Source organism: Haliotis asinina, chromosome 2, assembly GCF_037392515.1.
Source record: "Haliotis asinina isolate JCU_RB_2024 chromosome 2, JCU_Hal_asi_v2, whole genome shotgun sequence".
In the NCBI taxonomy this organism is placed as follows: Eukaryota; Metazoa; Mollusca; class Gastropoda; order Lepetellida; family Haliotidae; genus Haliotis; species Haliotis asinina.
In genome coordinates, this window is record NC_090281.1 from 33,338,984 (window position 1) to 33,357,414 (window position 18,431).

An 18,431-nucleotide genomic window follows, 5' to 3' on the forward strand; every position below is an offset into this window, starting at 1 on the left:
CACACAGATGCAGTCTCACACATATGCATGCATGCATGCATACATACATAGGCACACATGAACACACTCATCTTCCCCATCATCTCTTTATGACAGACTGATCTTGAACAAGACATTAAACCCCATGTCACCTAACATCATCTTTAAGACTATCTGACCCACTTTCTTCATATGATCTAATGCTCTTTAAAGCAACAAAAGAAATGACAGATATCAGAAAATGACCTATTTGTGTCCACTTTGCTGACCTTTCAAACTCTAACCTGACATGTAATGGGATAACAACGGAAGATGCTGGAGACATGTTTGAGGGCTGCAAGGAAATACCACTGATGTGGCATCTAACAAGATAGGATGGAACTTCCATGCTGCTTCATCAAGTCAGTGACTCTTCCATAGAGCTTCCCTTGGGTGCCTCTGATCTGTAGTCATGTAAACATCACCTGGCGAGTCCACCTACTGTGTGAGAAATGCTGTGTATCTAGTTAGCCTATAGCCTGCAGATTGTATTCTTGCATCAAAGGTCACCTGTTGTTCATTGGCCTTGTGATAATGCTAAATGGATGTCTTTGAGAAGATCGTGTCTTAGATTACCAAATGGTCTCTTTGGTTCTGTGTTTGACTTTACGATGCGAAAATAGCATGAATTTGTTGATCCTCGTACAAAATTACAAGAACATGTTGGTTGTTGAAATTGAGGTGATTTCAAAGAAATGTGTCTGCTGCCTTGTTTTTTCCAGAATATATGAATATTTAACAGGAGCTTACACTAAAACGATAGTCCAAATGTTCAAGGTTATTAACTTAACTTCAAAATTGTGGAAATTAGAAAGGAAACTTGGGGGCCATCTTGGATTTTCACTTTTTTCATGTTTGTTACCTTGAATTATATCAGTTGCTTTCATGTTTATATAGTAAGTATATAAAAAGGGTATCTTTTTATCCATGGGTGTAAACAGTGTTTTATTCCTACATTTGTAGGTTATGGCAATTTTCCACTGATTTTTATTCCAAATTCATCATTTCTGTGAATCGTCTAAATCTCTTATTAGGGACTTCCAGGATATTCACACAGGTTATAGCCCAAGCTTTTCAGTGTAATCTGTATATCACTTTTCTGTAAACATTTCCAATGGATAATTAGATAAACAGATGAATAATTTTGTATATATTTTAATAATTTTGATTTATAAAGACTTCAGAACATGTTTTGTATATTTAAAATTATACAGTTTTTATAAAGGAAGAGGATGACACATATCATATATCTGTGATGTGCAGGTATTAGCTGTTAACCAGTCAGGTGTCTAGACATGTGAAGATGAAGAGACAGATTACAGTACCTTGTCAAAGGAATCAGATACAGCAACTCTCAGATGCATATGGATTATCTGCAGTTATTCATAAAGAATATTGAAAATGTATAATTCTGCATTATTGTTATTCTGTTAATTGATACAAATTAGTTTCTGATAGTCTGATTTCTGATTTACTAGGCAAATTGGAATTTTGAATAACAAGGACTTTGCTGCAGGATGTAATACAGTTCAATGAGTCATTAAAGTTTATTTAGGTAGAATACAACAGCTCATGAGTTTATGGTCAGGGAGGTGACATGGGTCCACGGGTGAGGCATCCTCAGAGGTGGTGTTGTTCCTGATAGATTCACAATCATAAACACAAGCTCATATGTTGTACCTAGCTTTTAATATAAATGAAAAGTAAACATACATGTATATAGTTAATAGCCATTCTCTTAAACTTTGATTATTTTAATAAAAAGTATTGTTAATGAACTATTATTAGTGAGTGTGAGTGACTTATATCTACATATGCATGGCTATTTTTGCAGATGAAAATGTACATTTTCACACATTTCCCTTAATTTCATACACCATATTCCTTTGCAGATCTCATTCTTTAATATGATTCTATGAATTAAGATCATAATGCATTGGTGCTAATTTTATTCCCATTTTTTTCTGAATTATACCACTCAAAAGAAGGTTAAGACATCCAGATTATTTCATATTGCAACAGTTACTCTGTCCTGCAATGAGAGCATGAGGTGTTCATTTTTGTTAGGGCACAATACTTTGGCTTTATAATTAGACCTTTCATCTATATTTGCCCTCACTGCTTTGTTTAGACAACACAATAGATTGACTTCAATGAGGTAGAGGTAATCTGTCAACCCTTTTAATTTGTTTGATATAAGTTTTGTTTCTCTTTCATATTTTGTTTGTTGCACCAGAATATGTCATATACATTTTCCTCTGCTGGTCATATTGTTCCTTGTGATAATTTCATGTTTCTATATCCACTGAGTCATCAACCAATCAATGTTCAGTTTGGATTTCACAGGACACTTGTTCTAGGTTCAGATATTGACTAATAATGTATCATAGTTATTTTTATTTTTGATGCTTGTTGTCCAATTACTGACTTGATCAATCTTTTAATGTCAGCCATGATAGATGATTTCAAGAGGCAGGTTGTCACTGCCCAACTGGCCCTCTCATTGATTAAACAATTACACTTAATGTTTATGGAAGTGAAAGTCCTCAGAGAATCATTAGTGGGTGGTAAAGAGCATGGAGGCAGCCATGTTGAACTTTGGGGAGTTTTTCATTGTAATAATTGGTTTAGAATGGTAGAGACTTCTGAGAAACATTAAGCCTGTATGAAGTGTGGTTGTGGTGACATGGTCTTCATGTCTAGAGCTGCTGGCTTGCAAGGTGATTTTGTTAGAGTTTTTAGCTCACCTGGCAGAGAGTCAATCAAACTTGTTTAGTGGCTGTGTGGGAGTGTGTGTGAGAGTAAAAATATAGTGAAAATATGTATGTTTACTTCACCAGACTTAATGATATTCACTGCATGGAAGTTCGGTGACTATGCCTATACAAAATGGCTTGCAAAAAAATAGTGTGATAGAAAGAAGGAACAACTGGAAATCTAGACTTGGCTCATTTACAGCAACAGTGTAACAGTAAGGTCAAGGTGGAGTGGAAGATAATATGATAAAGGGACTGTGAACCAGACTATCAACACTGTGTGAGAAGAGAGGTGGCTGAATGATTGATTACAACTAGGTGACTTTCCCATATGATCCCCTCTGACTTATACATATGACTGATTGGCAGTTGAGTGCTGTGTGTGTCAGTTCCAAAGTATGTGTGGTCAATTCATTATTCCATTATTGTTGTTGTAGGGGGAATGTCTATGATGGTGGTGGGAATGTTGGTGATGGTGGCAGTAAAGATGGAGTTTGGGGTCACATGAACTTAGAAATGGTTCTGTGTAATATGATTTCTTCGATGAAAGTTTGGTTTGGCTGACGTGACGATTGTTATTGGTTGACATCAACAGATGATGGATTCTTGAGTGAGTTTGTGAAAGTGGTTGAACAGTTCCACTGCATTAGGCCAGGGCCAAATGGCTATCTGTTCCTCCCTGCTGGGACTCCAGGAATCAGTTATTAAACGAGTTGTACTTGGAAAATAATAGTATTACGGTACCATAGTGCCTGAGAGTCCCTGTGAGGATTCTTTGGGGGAATAGGTCACTGGTAGTCACTGATTGGTGTTAGTTAGATCATCCCTGTGAAAGTCCAGCTGTGAATTAGTCTTCAGCAACCCATGCTCAGATGCAACTGATGAAATTGAATGGTCATTCTTGCTGGCTCTCTGCATCTAGAAGCCATGGTGTCTGAGTTGGACAGGCAGCTGACTTAAGATGTTCCAAACCCGACCCAACAAAAATACTACAATAGGTACTTTAATGAGAAAGTGTAATCTAAAATGTAACGTTTGTTAATTAACCACTTTCTAAATGGCATGGTGTCCTCATTGTGACTAACAAAATTGAGCACTGTGAAAGATTATTTATCCTAAGCACAAACCATCATTTGAAAATTTTGGGATCTATGTGACGCAACACGCTTAAGGACCCTTGTGTGCTGTCCAGATATTTAGGATCCAATGATGTATTGTGCTCTTGGACCTAATAAGATACAAATAGACGAAAAAATGTGTGAATTGTCAACTCCCTCAAATTGAACCATCCTGTGACAAGAAAGGAATGATGCTTTATGCTGACATGTCGTATCAGAATATAGTAAAATAGTTGCTATCGACAAAGTATCCTAGCTTTAATTTCTTATTATTTACTTATTTACTAAACTGCCAATCACACATATTGAAAAACTTTGCTGAAGTCAACCCATTGTTTCTATTGTGTTCTAATACCGGTACATTAGATCTGTGAATCAAAACATTAAAACTTTTTCCAGTATGTCCTGTCATCAGCCTTTGCTTGGTTAGTCAGATGAGTTTAATTTGGTGATTAATTGCTGAATTTCAGAGATTCCCGCACAAAAGGTATTTTCTCCAATTTCCAACTCTTCCCCAAATGAATGTGTAACAGAAACTGACAGGGTTATGGAAAACACTTCTAATTACCAGTGTCAATGTATTGAGGAATGGGAATGGAAGATTTAAGATGAATGAGGGTAACAGTTGCCCTTAATTACTCACAGAGTCTTACATTCAGCCAACCGGTAAATGAAAGAGCATAGGATTACTCAACTCATAGCCAGTCTCCTCAGCAAACAAATAACTGTGTTATACTGATAGATGTTGAGAGTGCTGGAACCGTGGAAGGGTGAGTGAGTGAGTTGGCTGGTATGTCACAATGTTACCGAATATCAGAGTGGGAAACACCAGAAATTAGAAAAGATGAAGATATGGCACCATTTCAGTTCTGAGTGGAATTCCATGCATTCCCTTGACATTATTCATGTCAGTACATTAATATTATGCCTTTCACCAATTTGAGTTAAAGTCAGGGTATGGTTCGATGAAATCTAGCAACATATCTGTGTAAACCAGGATTCCAACCCACACTGACATTGCATCCTGAAATGTCATCTTAAGCCAAATACCACAAGATCTATATGCAAGGTGAGTGAGTGAGTGAGTGGGTGGGTGGGTTAAATGCCACTTTGATCAGTAGTTTGGGGCAATCATGGTCTGTGGGGTTAATATGGGAGGAAATGCAGGGGTCCGCACCCCTCCCTTTTGTCCTGAACCTTCTTAAATGACCATTGAAACTCTTGTGAAAATGAAGTAAGCACCCTCCATTTTCTCAAGAGAGTGCGCCACCCACTTTTATAAAAACTGTATGTTACCTTCAGCTATAGTCCATCAATATCATGATGGGATACACCAGAAATGAGCTTCACACATTTTACCCATGTGGGGAATCAAATCCAGGTGTTTGGCGTGATGAGCGAATGCTTTAATGACATGACTGCGCCACCGCCAATATGACAACATCATCGATGACACCAGGGGTTCCCTGGCATGTCCTTAAGTAGTATTATTAACAGCGGTTCTAGATCATATCAAATATATAAAATATTTAATTTTCAATAATACTGGACCTAGTTTAGACACCTTATTTATAAACTCTAGAAAAAACAGACACAACCCATCTCCCTTCACACAAGCCCACAGTGAGCAGCTGACTGCGCTGTGGGCTCTACCAGTACTACCAGCCATTCACATAATTGTATACATGAGCTTGGGCTTTTTTTGTAGTGTATTCTCTGGGTAGTTTACGGTAGTATTGGTGTTTATGTTGTTTGTGTCATCTTTCTTTCTGTATATAGGTGATAAGGGGCAGTGGGGTAGCCTAGTGGTTGAAGCCTTCGCTTGTAATGCTGTGAAGGCCTGGTGTAGGAGGCCATTTCTTGCCCGCTCTAAACCTTCCTAGGGGAGAATCTGGCCAAGGCCAAACTTTCCTCAGGTTTGATCTGTTACACATGAGCACAATTCCTATTTCAGGTGTTCCTCCATGATATTGCTGGAATTTTGCTAAAAACAGGGTAAAACTCAACTCACTCACTCACTCAATATAGGTGATAAATTAGTACAAGCTGGTACAATCTATACTTTGTGTTTGTGGCTTTACCTTAATTGGAAAATGTCTTAGACCTGCTTCCTGAACTTTTGCCTGTGAATAATCTGACACTCAGGATAAACTGCAAATACTGTGTCAGGCTGCAAAAACTGTTTACAAATGACTCATGGATTTATTCAAATTTTAAGTGGAAGCTTGAAAAGCATTGTTTTGTGAATCAATTAACTCCTGTGAATCATTAATGTCCCCAGACTATTGGCTTTTCGGCTAGAATGTTGCTTTTTTGTTCCTCATTACAAATTCCAAAGAGATTTGCCGCTGCAACAACTACAATAGCTACAAGTTTGTTTGTATTTAAACATGCTGCATTTGATGCCAAGTAAAACTCAATGATGGCACATAAAAATAGGGCAGGTGGAACCTTCATTGAAAAAAAACTATCTAAAATTTGCAATGGGATTTGAACTTTTTGTGTAGAATGGAAGGCAGTTTGGCTCACCTAGCTTTGATCTGTGATTAGTTTCTGACATTTGTCTTTTGCTTAAAGGGGCTGGTGGGGTAGCCAAGTGGTTAATGTATTCGCTTGTCATGCCAGACACGGGTTTGATTCCTCACATGGGTACATTGTGTGAAGCCCATTTCTGTTGTCCCTTGCTGTGATTTTGCTGGAATATTTCTAAAAGCGGCATAAAAGCCATACTCACCCTCAATTTTAAACCCACAAAACTTTGTTGACTAGTCTTATGCACCCAATGTCACGTGTCATTATTGCAAGTTATTTCTTAATTTTACTTCTGCCTTATGTTCCAGGGGTTCAGGTAACTACTTGACATGCCCTTGCATGTGTTTGTGTCTGGTTCTTGTTATCTTTTTAAAAACACTTGGCATTATCTCTTTTTGACGATGGACACATGTTTATGATAGGGTTTGAAGCGTACAATGAGGTCTTTGAGCTGAGAGTTTTTTTTAATGGTTATTGGAATGGTTGTCTTGTTTTCTATTTTGAGATCAGCTGATCCACATCATGGGCGAGAGTTGTTTTCCTCTTTAAATGGCATGCTATGATCTAACTGAAATATTGTTTGTAGCAAACTGTAAGAAAAACTCTCCAACCAGTTGAGCTCCCGCCCTGTATGATGTGTATTTAACCACCTGCCCCAATGTTTTTAGAAGTAAACAAGTAAGTCAGTTGACTGTTAATTGCATCTTCCATGCAGAAATTGATCATCACAGAATGAGAATCTCCATGGTTGTGGTCCAACATGAAACAGGATGCCAATAAACAAACCCCTCCTTCACTAAGTACTGAAAACAACTGAGATTCAAAGTCATCATGGAAAACATTCTGACATACATCAAAGTCAGGAATGTTCTGATGGAGAAACTTTATATGTCCCCCAAAATGTGAACTCCACCTGATAGATTTTTAGTGCCAAAATCTCCTGTAGTTAAAAAACCCAACTTGTATAAAGAATGTCAGAAATGATGAGATGGGGAAAAGCATTGTGGGAAGTCAGAGCCACAGTCTTGATCCACATAGTGTTACAACCCATCGTAACTCTTGACTTACGCCCCTGGAACATGTAATACTATTAATGCTTTGTGGGTAGCATCCTGTTTACAAAGAGATCTTACTGCCATGATGATCGTAACTTCCACATGTTAACAAAGGACCCGTGAAGGTCCCGGGTAGAATAGGCTTTCAGCAACCCATGCTTGCCATAACAGGCGACTATGCTTGTCGTAAGAGGCGACTAACGGGATCGGGTGGTCAGGCTTGCTGACTTGGTTGACACATGTCATCGGTTCCCAATTGTGCAGATCGATGCTCATGTTGTTGATCACTGGATTGTCTGGTCCAGACTCGATTATCTTACAGACCGCCGCCATATAGCTGGAATATTGCTGAGTGTGGTGTAAAACTAAACTCACTCACTCACTCACTCACTCACACACTGTTAACATAGACTTACGACAATATTGTAGAACAGAGACTGATTTTTAGAACAATTCCACAAACCACTCTGGTCCTATCATTGCAGTCCCTGTTTGCAAAGAGGTCGGACTGCTGTGATGATCGGAACTTCCATATGCTAACATAGACGAATATAATACAACAATTTTGGGCTGGGAGTGCCTTGCAGACCAGTGCACTAGAAGTGGGGTGTTGTTAGGCAAGTGGGCTGTGTTGATGTCATGGTGATTGGAGGAGTTCATTGCTTCTAAAGAATATTGACATTTGTTGCAGTAACATTGGTCTTTTATGTTGGTTGAGTTAGAAGAGTAACTAGGAGGTGAAGATTTTTAGATACCAGTTACCATAGCAACTAATATGGGATACTTTTCAAGCATTGTAACTGACAATGAACATATACACTGGGATAATGCAAAGATGCGAAGTACTCTGGTGGGTTCCGTGATGAGTTACCATTATTACCTTGTGTTGTCACATCTTGTGGCTTGGAATACCATAGGTTCTTACTAAGGAACAGATTGTTTCTGTCAGACACCAGTTATGTTGGGGATAAACACATTTGCTAGGCAAAGCATTGACTCACAAGGCTGAAGACATGTTCAATGGTCTACATTTCTGGCTTACCCAACTCTGCCTCAATACATGATTCAATGGTGCATGATGTATTTGCCAGACTTAACATACACTGCATGCTTAGTAACTCTTTTGAACAACTATGTGATATTTGTTATTCTCTATTCAGGATATATATATATATATTCATGTGTTTCAGGGTTTCACCAAGATATACCAACAGTTCTTTCCATGTGGGGATCCAAGCAAGTTTGCATCTTTTGTGTTTAATGTTTTTGATGAGAACAAGGTAAGTGTGAGTTTTTGGATGGTAACTATATGTCTGGCCTCCTCCTGTTGTATTCTAACTTTGGTGAAGGGTTTACATACGAGTACATATCTGATGAGACAACATTTCTTTTTCGAGTGAGTTTAGTTTTATGCTGCAGACAATCCTGTGTTTAACAGTATGAGCATCGACCTATGCAGATGAGATACAATGACATCTGTCGACCAAGTCGACGAGCCTGACCACCCAATCCCATTAGTCACCTCTTACAACAAGCCTTGATCACTGAAGTCAAACTGGATCTTCATGAATCTTCTCTTTTAGCAATTGTTGTTTGTTTGAAATATTGGCGATTACAAGTAGTCACAGGCCACTGCAAACACTGCCAGTACAACTCACAACAACTCAAGTCAGATGGAAATCAAAGTTTTGATTTCATTTAGATTTTTTCTTACCCAGGCAGATGGATGAAAGGTACCTGAAGTTTTTTATCGTTCCACCTTGACATTCTTGCATGTGATGTCCTAGACTCATGAAATATCCAATAGATATTTCTTATTCTGTTGGAAGATTTGAATAACAGAAGTGAAAAGCTCATTAAGTAATTGAAAATGATCAAATATTACAGTTTACTTTTGTAAACGATTTTTCTTAGATACCAATGCATTTAAATATATATTTGAGCTGCTATTACTTTCTTAAAGAACTTATGGTTTAGGTAGTCTGTGGACACTACATGCATACTAATTTACATGCCCACAACACACACAGTATGTGTATGTTTATTCCCACCAAACAGCTGCACAAGCCATTTGTGGAGCTACCAGCTAGCTCATCTTTATTGTTGGTAGAATCAGCCACTGACAATGAAAGCTTTGAAGTGAATATGTACAGGTTGATTTTCATATCTCCAACATCCAGCAGTTCAAGCAGCATTTGTGTTTTGTTCCCAGTGAACAACTGGCCAAAACAACTTACTGCAACTGAAGACAAATAAAATGTAATTAGTATTCCGCCTCACCACTTTAGTTTCATTTGCGGCTCACACAGGATGAATTGGTTAACACATCTGTTAACCATTGTAAAGAAGTGTCATTCATTTAGAGATCCTATCTGTTATTTTACCTCTCACATAAATGTCCTTTGGCCGAGCCAAACAATGTACCTCACTTACAAGCCAACAACTTTACCACTGCAAATGCCAAACTATGGGAATTTGTTTGGTACTTTGTGTTAGAAATTCCAGATGTTTGGCAGATGCAAATTGATGGAAGGGAGATAACTCTAAGTCTGTATTACTTGACTGTCGTTGACAGTACTGGTCAATTGCCTAACTCCGGTACTCCTTATTATGGTAAACCTATTCTTCAAACAGTTCAAAATTATTATTGAGGTGTTCAGTAAAATAAATACATTGTTTACTGGTCCCTCAGGGCCCATTGGTTCATGTAGCATCTGTGTCTAAACGGGGCACATCAGACCATGTCCCCGCTGACCAGTGAACAGCTTATATTGTATGCATTGCCATGACTTCAGGTAAAACAGACAGTCTAACAAACAGTGAGGACCATGAACAGACAGTCTAACAAACAGTGAAGACAATAAACAGACAGTCTAACAAACAATGAGGACCATAGTTTAATGCACATCTGTACTTTTTCTTTTTTACCCACTGAACTGTGGGAAATTGTTTTCTGTTGTTCTTCATGATCTGATTACCTACAATCTGCAGGTCAGACTTTAGTAGTGCAGTATTTTTTTGTATGAGTATAGTCACCACGAATCTCATTGCAGTTGCCATTTATGACAAACATTTGGTGATGAATGAGGACTTACAACTGACAAGTCATTCTTTTTGTGTGATTCACTGACGTTTGTATCTAGATTCTGAGAGCTGGGGTGGGGAAGGTTGTCAATTTCTGCTGAAATGTTAAAGGTCACATGCAACCAAAAAATCAAACATAATTAAGACAGTCATGATATATCAAATGCATTGGTGATTATGAAAAAAAACCAAATAAACAAAATCATAAGCGTATAATCGCAAATCAAATGTGCAGTATTTTGTACTTGGGCTTACAATCCTCAAAACGTAGCAGCCGCGATACCGTACTCAGTCAGCGCCGGTGGGTGTGCACTCATGAGTACCGCCGCCTTTTCATTAGCCACTGGTTCATTTGCCAATAGCTGTCAATAATTTGCGCTTAGCTGTCTCTTTGTTTATATAGTTTATAAACCCGATAGGTGTTAATTTCAAATTGCAAATGGCCAGTAATTGAATTTCTGTATTGCATATTGTCATTAGCAGACAGGCAGGCAGACAAGTAGGTGTCAATGATCTTGACATTGAGTTTTCCCTGTGACAGAGTTTGCTTGTCACAATCAACATGCTTTGTTTTATGTAACAAGTAGATTATTTACTTCTTTAAGTAAAAAACTAAGATTAGACTACTGCTCACAACCTCATACTGTGGGCAGGCATACTGTTTCAAGCTCCACGAATGTACTCACTGTGCATGCGTTGTGAGCGCAGTGAAACATAGCTGCTGAAACCACTTTTTCCCCCAGCACTGGGGGAAAATTAGTGAATGGTTTGAACTCCGATTTCACAGGCTTTTTTGCATTGCATATTTTTTAAAACTTTATAGGTTGAATTGGCATTTTTGATGATTTGTTTCAGTAAATGCAAATCAGATCTGCAAAGGTGTGTTTTATGTTGCATATGACCTTTATGAAATGCTGTAAAAACACATTCTAATTCAGGGGTAATATTTGTCATAATGCAAAGATTGTTAATGTCAGTATAAACAAAAATAACAAAAATCTCCATTATGGCATCAGTTTAGACCAAACCAAAAGGCCAAGGTCATGATCCAGAAAGCATTTGTAACATTACGACCTATCATAACTTTATACTTTACCACAATCTCAGGAATGGTATAGTTCTACAAGTGTTTTGTGGCCACTGAAACATGGTATGTTCTTTTTCTGGCCTTAACTTGGATTATTCAAGTATTATAAAACACAGAGATACCTCTACATCAGCCATGCTGTGTGCGCTCTATGTTTTTGTCATTTTTTCTTCAACTTTGCATTTATTTGATTCAGTTACAATAATCAGTTTATCCTGCCAGCACCAGTGGTACAATTAAGCCAATGAAGTGAGTGAAATTTCCCATGGCTGGCTGAGAGCGAAATGCTTATCCAGTGAGTTGAAGCCATTATTGTGCAAGTTGTACTCAGGGGGAAAACCTTGAAAGTATATTTCCTGATGATACAGACAACTTGTTGTGTTTTGATTCCAAGTAAATCCCCAAGCAAATTGTGAACTGTAGCTGATTTGATTATCCATTTGGAATGGCTGCAGCTGATACTGTATTCCTGTAGACTGATAGGAGAGACTTGAGGCAGGCAGCAGAAGGACGGACTGGATGTCAGACCTGTGGCTTTTAAACGTTCTCAAGGAGTCTCCTGAGTGTTGCATATGTTATTGTAGAACTGGGAGACACATGGATTATTGATGGGTCTTTGGTATCCCAATAAATGCTAAAAGTTAATCAGCTTTATTGTCTGTAAATTTACCGGTACGTGTTGCATATTTTGTTTTTGTCTCCTACCTGTAAGTAGTTGTGAGGTGACTGATCCTCTGATGCAGGAGCCTGTGTTTTTTATGCATGAATTGCAGATCAATCATGTATTTATTTTACAGAGTTAAGTGGTTATTTTGAAGAGAATGATGAAAAATAAGCAAGTTTTTCCAAAATTGCTTAAGTTTATTATTAACAACACTTGAAAACCCATTTGAATGGAACTAATATATCTGATTAAAATTTGAAAAGATAAAAAAACAAAATACATGCAAATTTATTTATTAGCGCTGGCTTCTCACTTGTGCTGCTTTGTAATGACCTGGTCAAAGTTGAAAAGACAGTGCAGAAGACATTTTCCACCAAGTGCAAGTTTGGGAGAGTGTAATTAGTGATACATGACTTGTATGTGTTTTTCAGATCTTTGGGTAATAGGTTTGTAAACTGCTCTTTTATATAATATAAAATGAAAGATAACATTTACTGGCTTTTGAAGTTATTTTTTAAAATAATTATTAGTCTTTAATACCATTTTTACAGTTACATAAGGGCTTGGTCAGACCAAGTTTGATTCTACAGAGCATGTAGCAATGAAAATACAAATTAGATCAGTCTTTGAACAGGTTGTGACATGCAGACCAGAAGTTGCAAAAAGTGTTGATTGTCAAACTACTGATTTACTGAATACACTTTTACAACTGAGAATTGAAAAAAACTCTGTGAAACCTTTGAACAAAATCGTACACAAACAGAGCCAAGCTTTGCTAATGTGGGGCAATATAAGCCATACTTCATTTGGTCTATTACCTTTCATAAGCAGGAGGTCGCCTTTCAAACATGAGCTGACAGAGGTAGTTGTAAGGCTAACCATATATTCCTGAGGCAGACCAGCAGAGACCCAACATGCCAATGGGTCTGCATGGTGTGTTGATGTTGATAAAGCTGCATGAATGTCTGAATCCGCCCACGTCCAGCAGTTTTACTTAAAGGTCACTTTCTTCACTTCCAACAGATGGTTGTGTATACATTTGGACCAATGTTTGTTTGACCAAGACTGTTTGTGTTGTGTGATCTTATTAATGGGTGATAACCCTGTACACTAGATTTGTGCAGTAAGCAAAGTGGCAAAGACTATTTGTGTTGTGTGATCTTATTAATGGGTGATAACCCTGTATACTAGATTGACAAAGGAAGGAAAGTGGCAAAGATTATTGGTGTTTGATCCTTTTAAACAGGGGTAATCCTGTATCCTAGATTTGCACTTTGTCAAGTGTCCTTTTTGTCACTTGCCAACGTTAACATAGTTCTGATTAGAACAGAACATAAATGTAAAGCATTATTTTTCAAGATCATGGGATATAACCCTTCCTACTAGATCTACCCGTTATCCTGCACAAACCAATTGAAGCATGGTAAGATTTCACCCTTGCCTCAGTCATACCGATGTCAGTCTTGTGAGACAAAGCAGTTCTGATTGTGCTGTGAGTGGACAAGATAAGGGAGCTGAGGGGTTTGTAGTGGTAGGAAGTACATCATGTCGTACACAAACCGGAATTGACTAACAGAAGAATCTCCCGATCAGGGATGGTAATGTTCCATTTGATGACACAATATTAAATTGTTCAGGTGAAGACAGATTTCCCTGTTGCCATCCCTGCTTAATGAAACATGACTTCATGGCATAAGCATGTTACATAGTGACGCTTTCACTGTCAGTTTGAACAATTGTAATAACCTACACTGAAGCATCGCTCTGTGTAATAAACAAGATGTTTTCCATGTCGTAGCAGATATCTGTAAATAACTGAGTCTGAACCAAACAATCCAGTGACCAACATCATGAGCAACGATCCACGCAATTATTATACTATGATGTGTCAACCAAGTCAGCAAACCTGGCCACCCAATCCTGTTACATGTACTTGCCTCTCACAACAAACATGGGTTTTTGAAGACCATTTCTAGCAAGGATCTTCATGAGTTCTTCTGTGTGAAAAGCGAATGCTTTAGGTACGGGACCACCTCTAGGTCCTCAAGTTGTTTTTGCAACAGTTTTGTAGAATGTTACACATCTATTTACAGGATGGTTACATAGAGTTCCATGAGTTCCTGCAGGCACTGTCTGTAACGTCCAGAGGTAATGTCGAGGAAAAACTGAAATGTAAGTATCTGCTCACCTGGCCACCCACTTTTTAACATAATTTTATAATAGTATTTTTTTAGCAAGGTGACTAAAAATTTCTAATTTGCTGTAAATATTTATTTAGTAAGTGAATATGGCCTTATGCTGATTTTAGCAATACTCCAGCAGTGTCACAGCATGTGACGCCAGGAATAGGCTTCACACATTGTACCCATGTGGGGAATCAAACCATGATGAACAAACACTTAAACCACTGGGCTACCCCACAGCATGAAAATATTTATTCACAAGAATCAGTGTGTTGAATAAGTACTACAGTCAGGAATGTCAATTAAATAACTGGTGATATTTTGTGATTTTTAGCTTATAATTACACCATTTTGCTTGTTCTCCCAACAATACTTATTTCACCATGTTATTTTAAATCATTTACATGCATATAATATCATGTGAGGTAAATTGTTAATGCCTTTGTGTTGCATGAAGCATTCTATAGTCTGGCTATGATAACTAAGTTATGAATTCAACTTACACAGTGTTAAAATATCCGTTATTCAGAGACACAAGGTCCTTGAGTGGTTGTTGTGTTATTACCCAATCAAGGCATTTTATTGATTGATATTTGCAGATAGGCAAATAATGGCATGTATGCTCATATTAATCTGGATGCCAAAACACTGCATTGAATGTCCAAAAAAAATTGTGGTTTGTGTCACATAAATATTGTGAGTGAGTGAATGAGATTTTATGCCACTTTATTCCAACAACACCAGATGTGTGGAGCTCAGCGTCTTGATCAGTTGTGTCAAGGCTTAACGAACATGGTGATGCAGACCCTTCATTATGGATGTTATTTTTGTTCACAAACAATGAAGCTATAATAACCTTAGTGATTAGTGTGGACCTTGTGAAGTAGATGTTCAAAACCTTAAGGTATTTGATTTCTACTGAAGAATTTGTTTGATTAACCTTTCCACTTACGATGTGACAAGTACTTCTTAGGATATAACGATATGAACCAGAGAAACTAAGGGCTTAATTTAATGTAATGTAAAAGGATTTTGAGATGAACAATTGTGACTGATCACAATACTACTGCAGAAATAAATACGAGAATGCAGATACATTTTGAAAACAGACCCAGGTAAATATAAATAGTATGTTGTTTGTTTGTGCTTTGTAGTCATGACATGTTTTTTGAAGAAACTTCATGAAATGACTGACCTATGGAGTAAATCAATACTTTTAAACTATGAAAATGCATATAAACTCCCATATATTGGAATATTTAGGATTCTTTAAAAATTGTAGGTGTGTACCCTTTTTCTCATGCTCAATGTCTCCAATTGTATCCAAGGGATATTCATATGAAAAACAGTATTGTCACTGATTGTTGATGATTCATTCAAATCCCTCCCTCCCTCCATCCCTCTCTCTATCCATCTAGCACCCACCCACATACATCGTCACTTCAGATTATTCTTTAAAAAGAGATACTTACTACTCTTTTAGATTTAACAAGAATAAATATCAGCATCATGCCATCTATATCTGTAAGTACTGACACACAATCCGTCATGTAATAACCTATATTTCTACTGTGTCAGTACTGTTACAGGCCGGCACACTGGAACGTTCACAGGCAAGTCTTATCTGATGCTGCCCCTATTCATCATGACCCTATCACCACTAACATATTCCCAGTTGTGCTCTTCTAGCATGCTGCTCCCAGCATTCCAATTACAGGAATATATGTACCTAAACTCATGTCAAGGGGCTATCATACGAGCCATTTAACACTCCTGTCAATATTCCATGATCATGATGTAGTTTTAGTGCTTTTTCATGTTGCAGGGGAAGAAATGGCCTGATTACTATTGATGAATACGTCAAGGAGAATGTTAATGGGGAACTTATATGATAATATTTTCGTGTAATCTCAGAGCATGGCAGATCTTTAATATCAAGATATATTACAAAGAAAATTGGCTGGACAATGGACATTGTGTTTTTGAACCATATTTGATCAATACTATTGTGATTATTGGTGGTGAAATTCCTGACTTATGGAAAATTGTACTGTGAGATAACCTGCCTCCAACGTCAAAATGTTTAGCTCACCTGAAGAAAACCTCAGTGTAATAAGTGAGTAAAAAATAAACAAACAAACCAACAAACAAATATCCAACCTTGCGCTAATGTCTTGAATGATGGAAGATGGGTGAATGGGTAAATGGATGGGTGGATGTCCCCTTCCAGTGCATCTAAGTGCTCAGTAATCAACAATACTTCCTTGACCTATTTTGATTAGTTTCCAGCCATGATCATCTGCCTTCACATAGCCATATCTGGAAATGGCTTGACTCTTTTGTGAAACTGCAGCAGATGTATTACTCAAAAGAAATTGAAGAACTTCTAACCATTTCATATGACTAAAACTTTTATGGCATTGTCTGTAGTCATGTGAGTGAGTTCAGATTTATACAACTTAAATATTCGAACAATGTCTCAGCAAGGGAAAACAGAAACTGACTTCATTCATTGTGGGGAATCGAACTTGAGTTTTTGACATGATGATCAAATGCTTTAACTATTAGGCTACCCTATCTGTGCCATGGTCATATGAAAGGATTTTGACTTCTTATGAGTAGTATATGTGAAACTTAAATATTTCTGAATATGGTCTTAAGTAATGATATTTTCTGAGTTTTCTGATTTGATACATGTTATCATGCCTGTCGGCCACCAGGGGCCTTTCGACTGTATGACCTGGATGCCGATGGCTTCATCACTCGGACAGAGCTGCTGGACATCGTAGATGCTATCTACAAAATGGTGGTAAGATGTGTTCCAACATTCAAACTGATAATCTGAGAAAAATATCATGGTTGCAAGTTCTTACTCATTTCATTGACTGTTAAAACTCTAGATTTTAAAAATAATTCCTGAATGTTTGTCAGTGACTGAAATGAGTTAACATACTATCTAAAATGTAATTTTGTATGCATGAATATTATGGCAAGAAATATTATGTCTACATATTGTTTAAATGTGAGTTAAGTGAGTGAGTAAGTATAGTTTTGCGTTACACTCAGCAATATAGCAGGTATATGGCAGCAGTCTGAAAATAATCGGATCTGGAACAAAGTGAGACCAGCGAATGAATGGCTCAAGAGGTCAGACATATTGATTTGAGGGAAGGGGAAGGATTGGTTTGTCTGTTTTTCAAGCTGTATGTGAATTTTGTGTAAATATCAGAGCCTGGGTCAAACAAACCGTTGACTATCATGATGAGCAATGATCTAGTCATGCTTCTGAAGTATGTGATCCTGAAGATCAGTTCTAAGCTGAATCTTCATGACTACTCTGAACATTATTTCAGCATGTCTAATCCAGTGATTGAAATCATGACTAACCTTGCTTGGTCTCAAAATATATAAAAGTTTTATCGTAACAAACTCACTTAAATTGAAAAGGAGCCCAAGGGAGGCCAGAGATTCAGATCCTGTGTGAATCTGGACTTGCTTCAGGCAGAAAGGTTAGGCAGCAGGGACAATAACTTGGTGCCAGGACTGTGAGACAGATGGTGCCGTGAGAGTGGTGTGAACATTGTCTCAGTGTGATGACTTGAGGGGAACCTGAAGTAATGCAGGCCTTCACTGTGACAAAACCCACGACCATGGTTCTAGGGCTGGCACATCTAGAGATCTTACCAGGCAGCATCTGGGATTTGAAGTCTGAACTTACCTTATGTGTTGATGCATAACGCTAATGTGTTTTTTGTCATGGTGGTTACAGGGGGGAATGGTGAAGCTCCCAGAAGAAGAAAACACTCCGGAGAAGAGAGTCAACCGGATATTCGAAGTCATGGATAAGGTGAGAATATGAATTTGCTATTGAGCAAGAAAAAGTGAATGAATAGAAAAAGACCTCATTGTGTCATTTTTTTCAATACTAATATAT

At 37.7% G+C, this 18,431-nt stretch overlaps 1 protein-coding gene across 2 annotated transcripts in view; it reads left to right on the plus strand.

Moving 5' to 3' along the window:
* The window catches only part of LOC137273631 (neuronal calcium sensor 1), a 95,460-nt gene that overhangs the window by 71,922 nt on the left and 5,107 nt on the right, over positions 1-18,431 (plus strand). For both annotated transcript variants that reach the window (XR_010956144.1, XM_067806398.1), the window contains exons 4-7: positions 8,670-8,759; positions 14,408-14,486; positions 17,218-17,306; positions 18,267-18,344. Coding sequence is in view for 1 of the 2 variants with exons in the window: in XM_067806398.1 (XP_067662499.1) it covers positions 8,670-8,759; positions 14,408-14,486; positions 17,218-17,306; positions 18,267-18,344 (336 nt within the window). In the remaining variant the exon portion in view is untranslated. The remainder of the gene's footprint in view (positions 1-8,669; positions 8,760-14,407; positions 14,487-17,217; positions 17,307-18,266; positions 18,345-18,431) is intronic.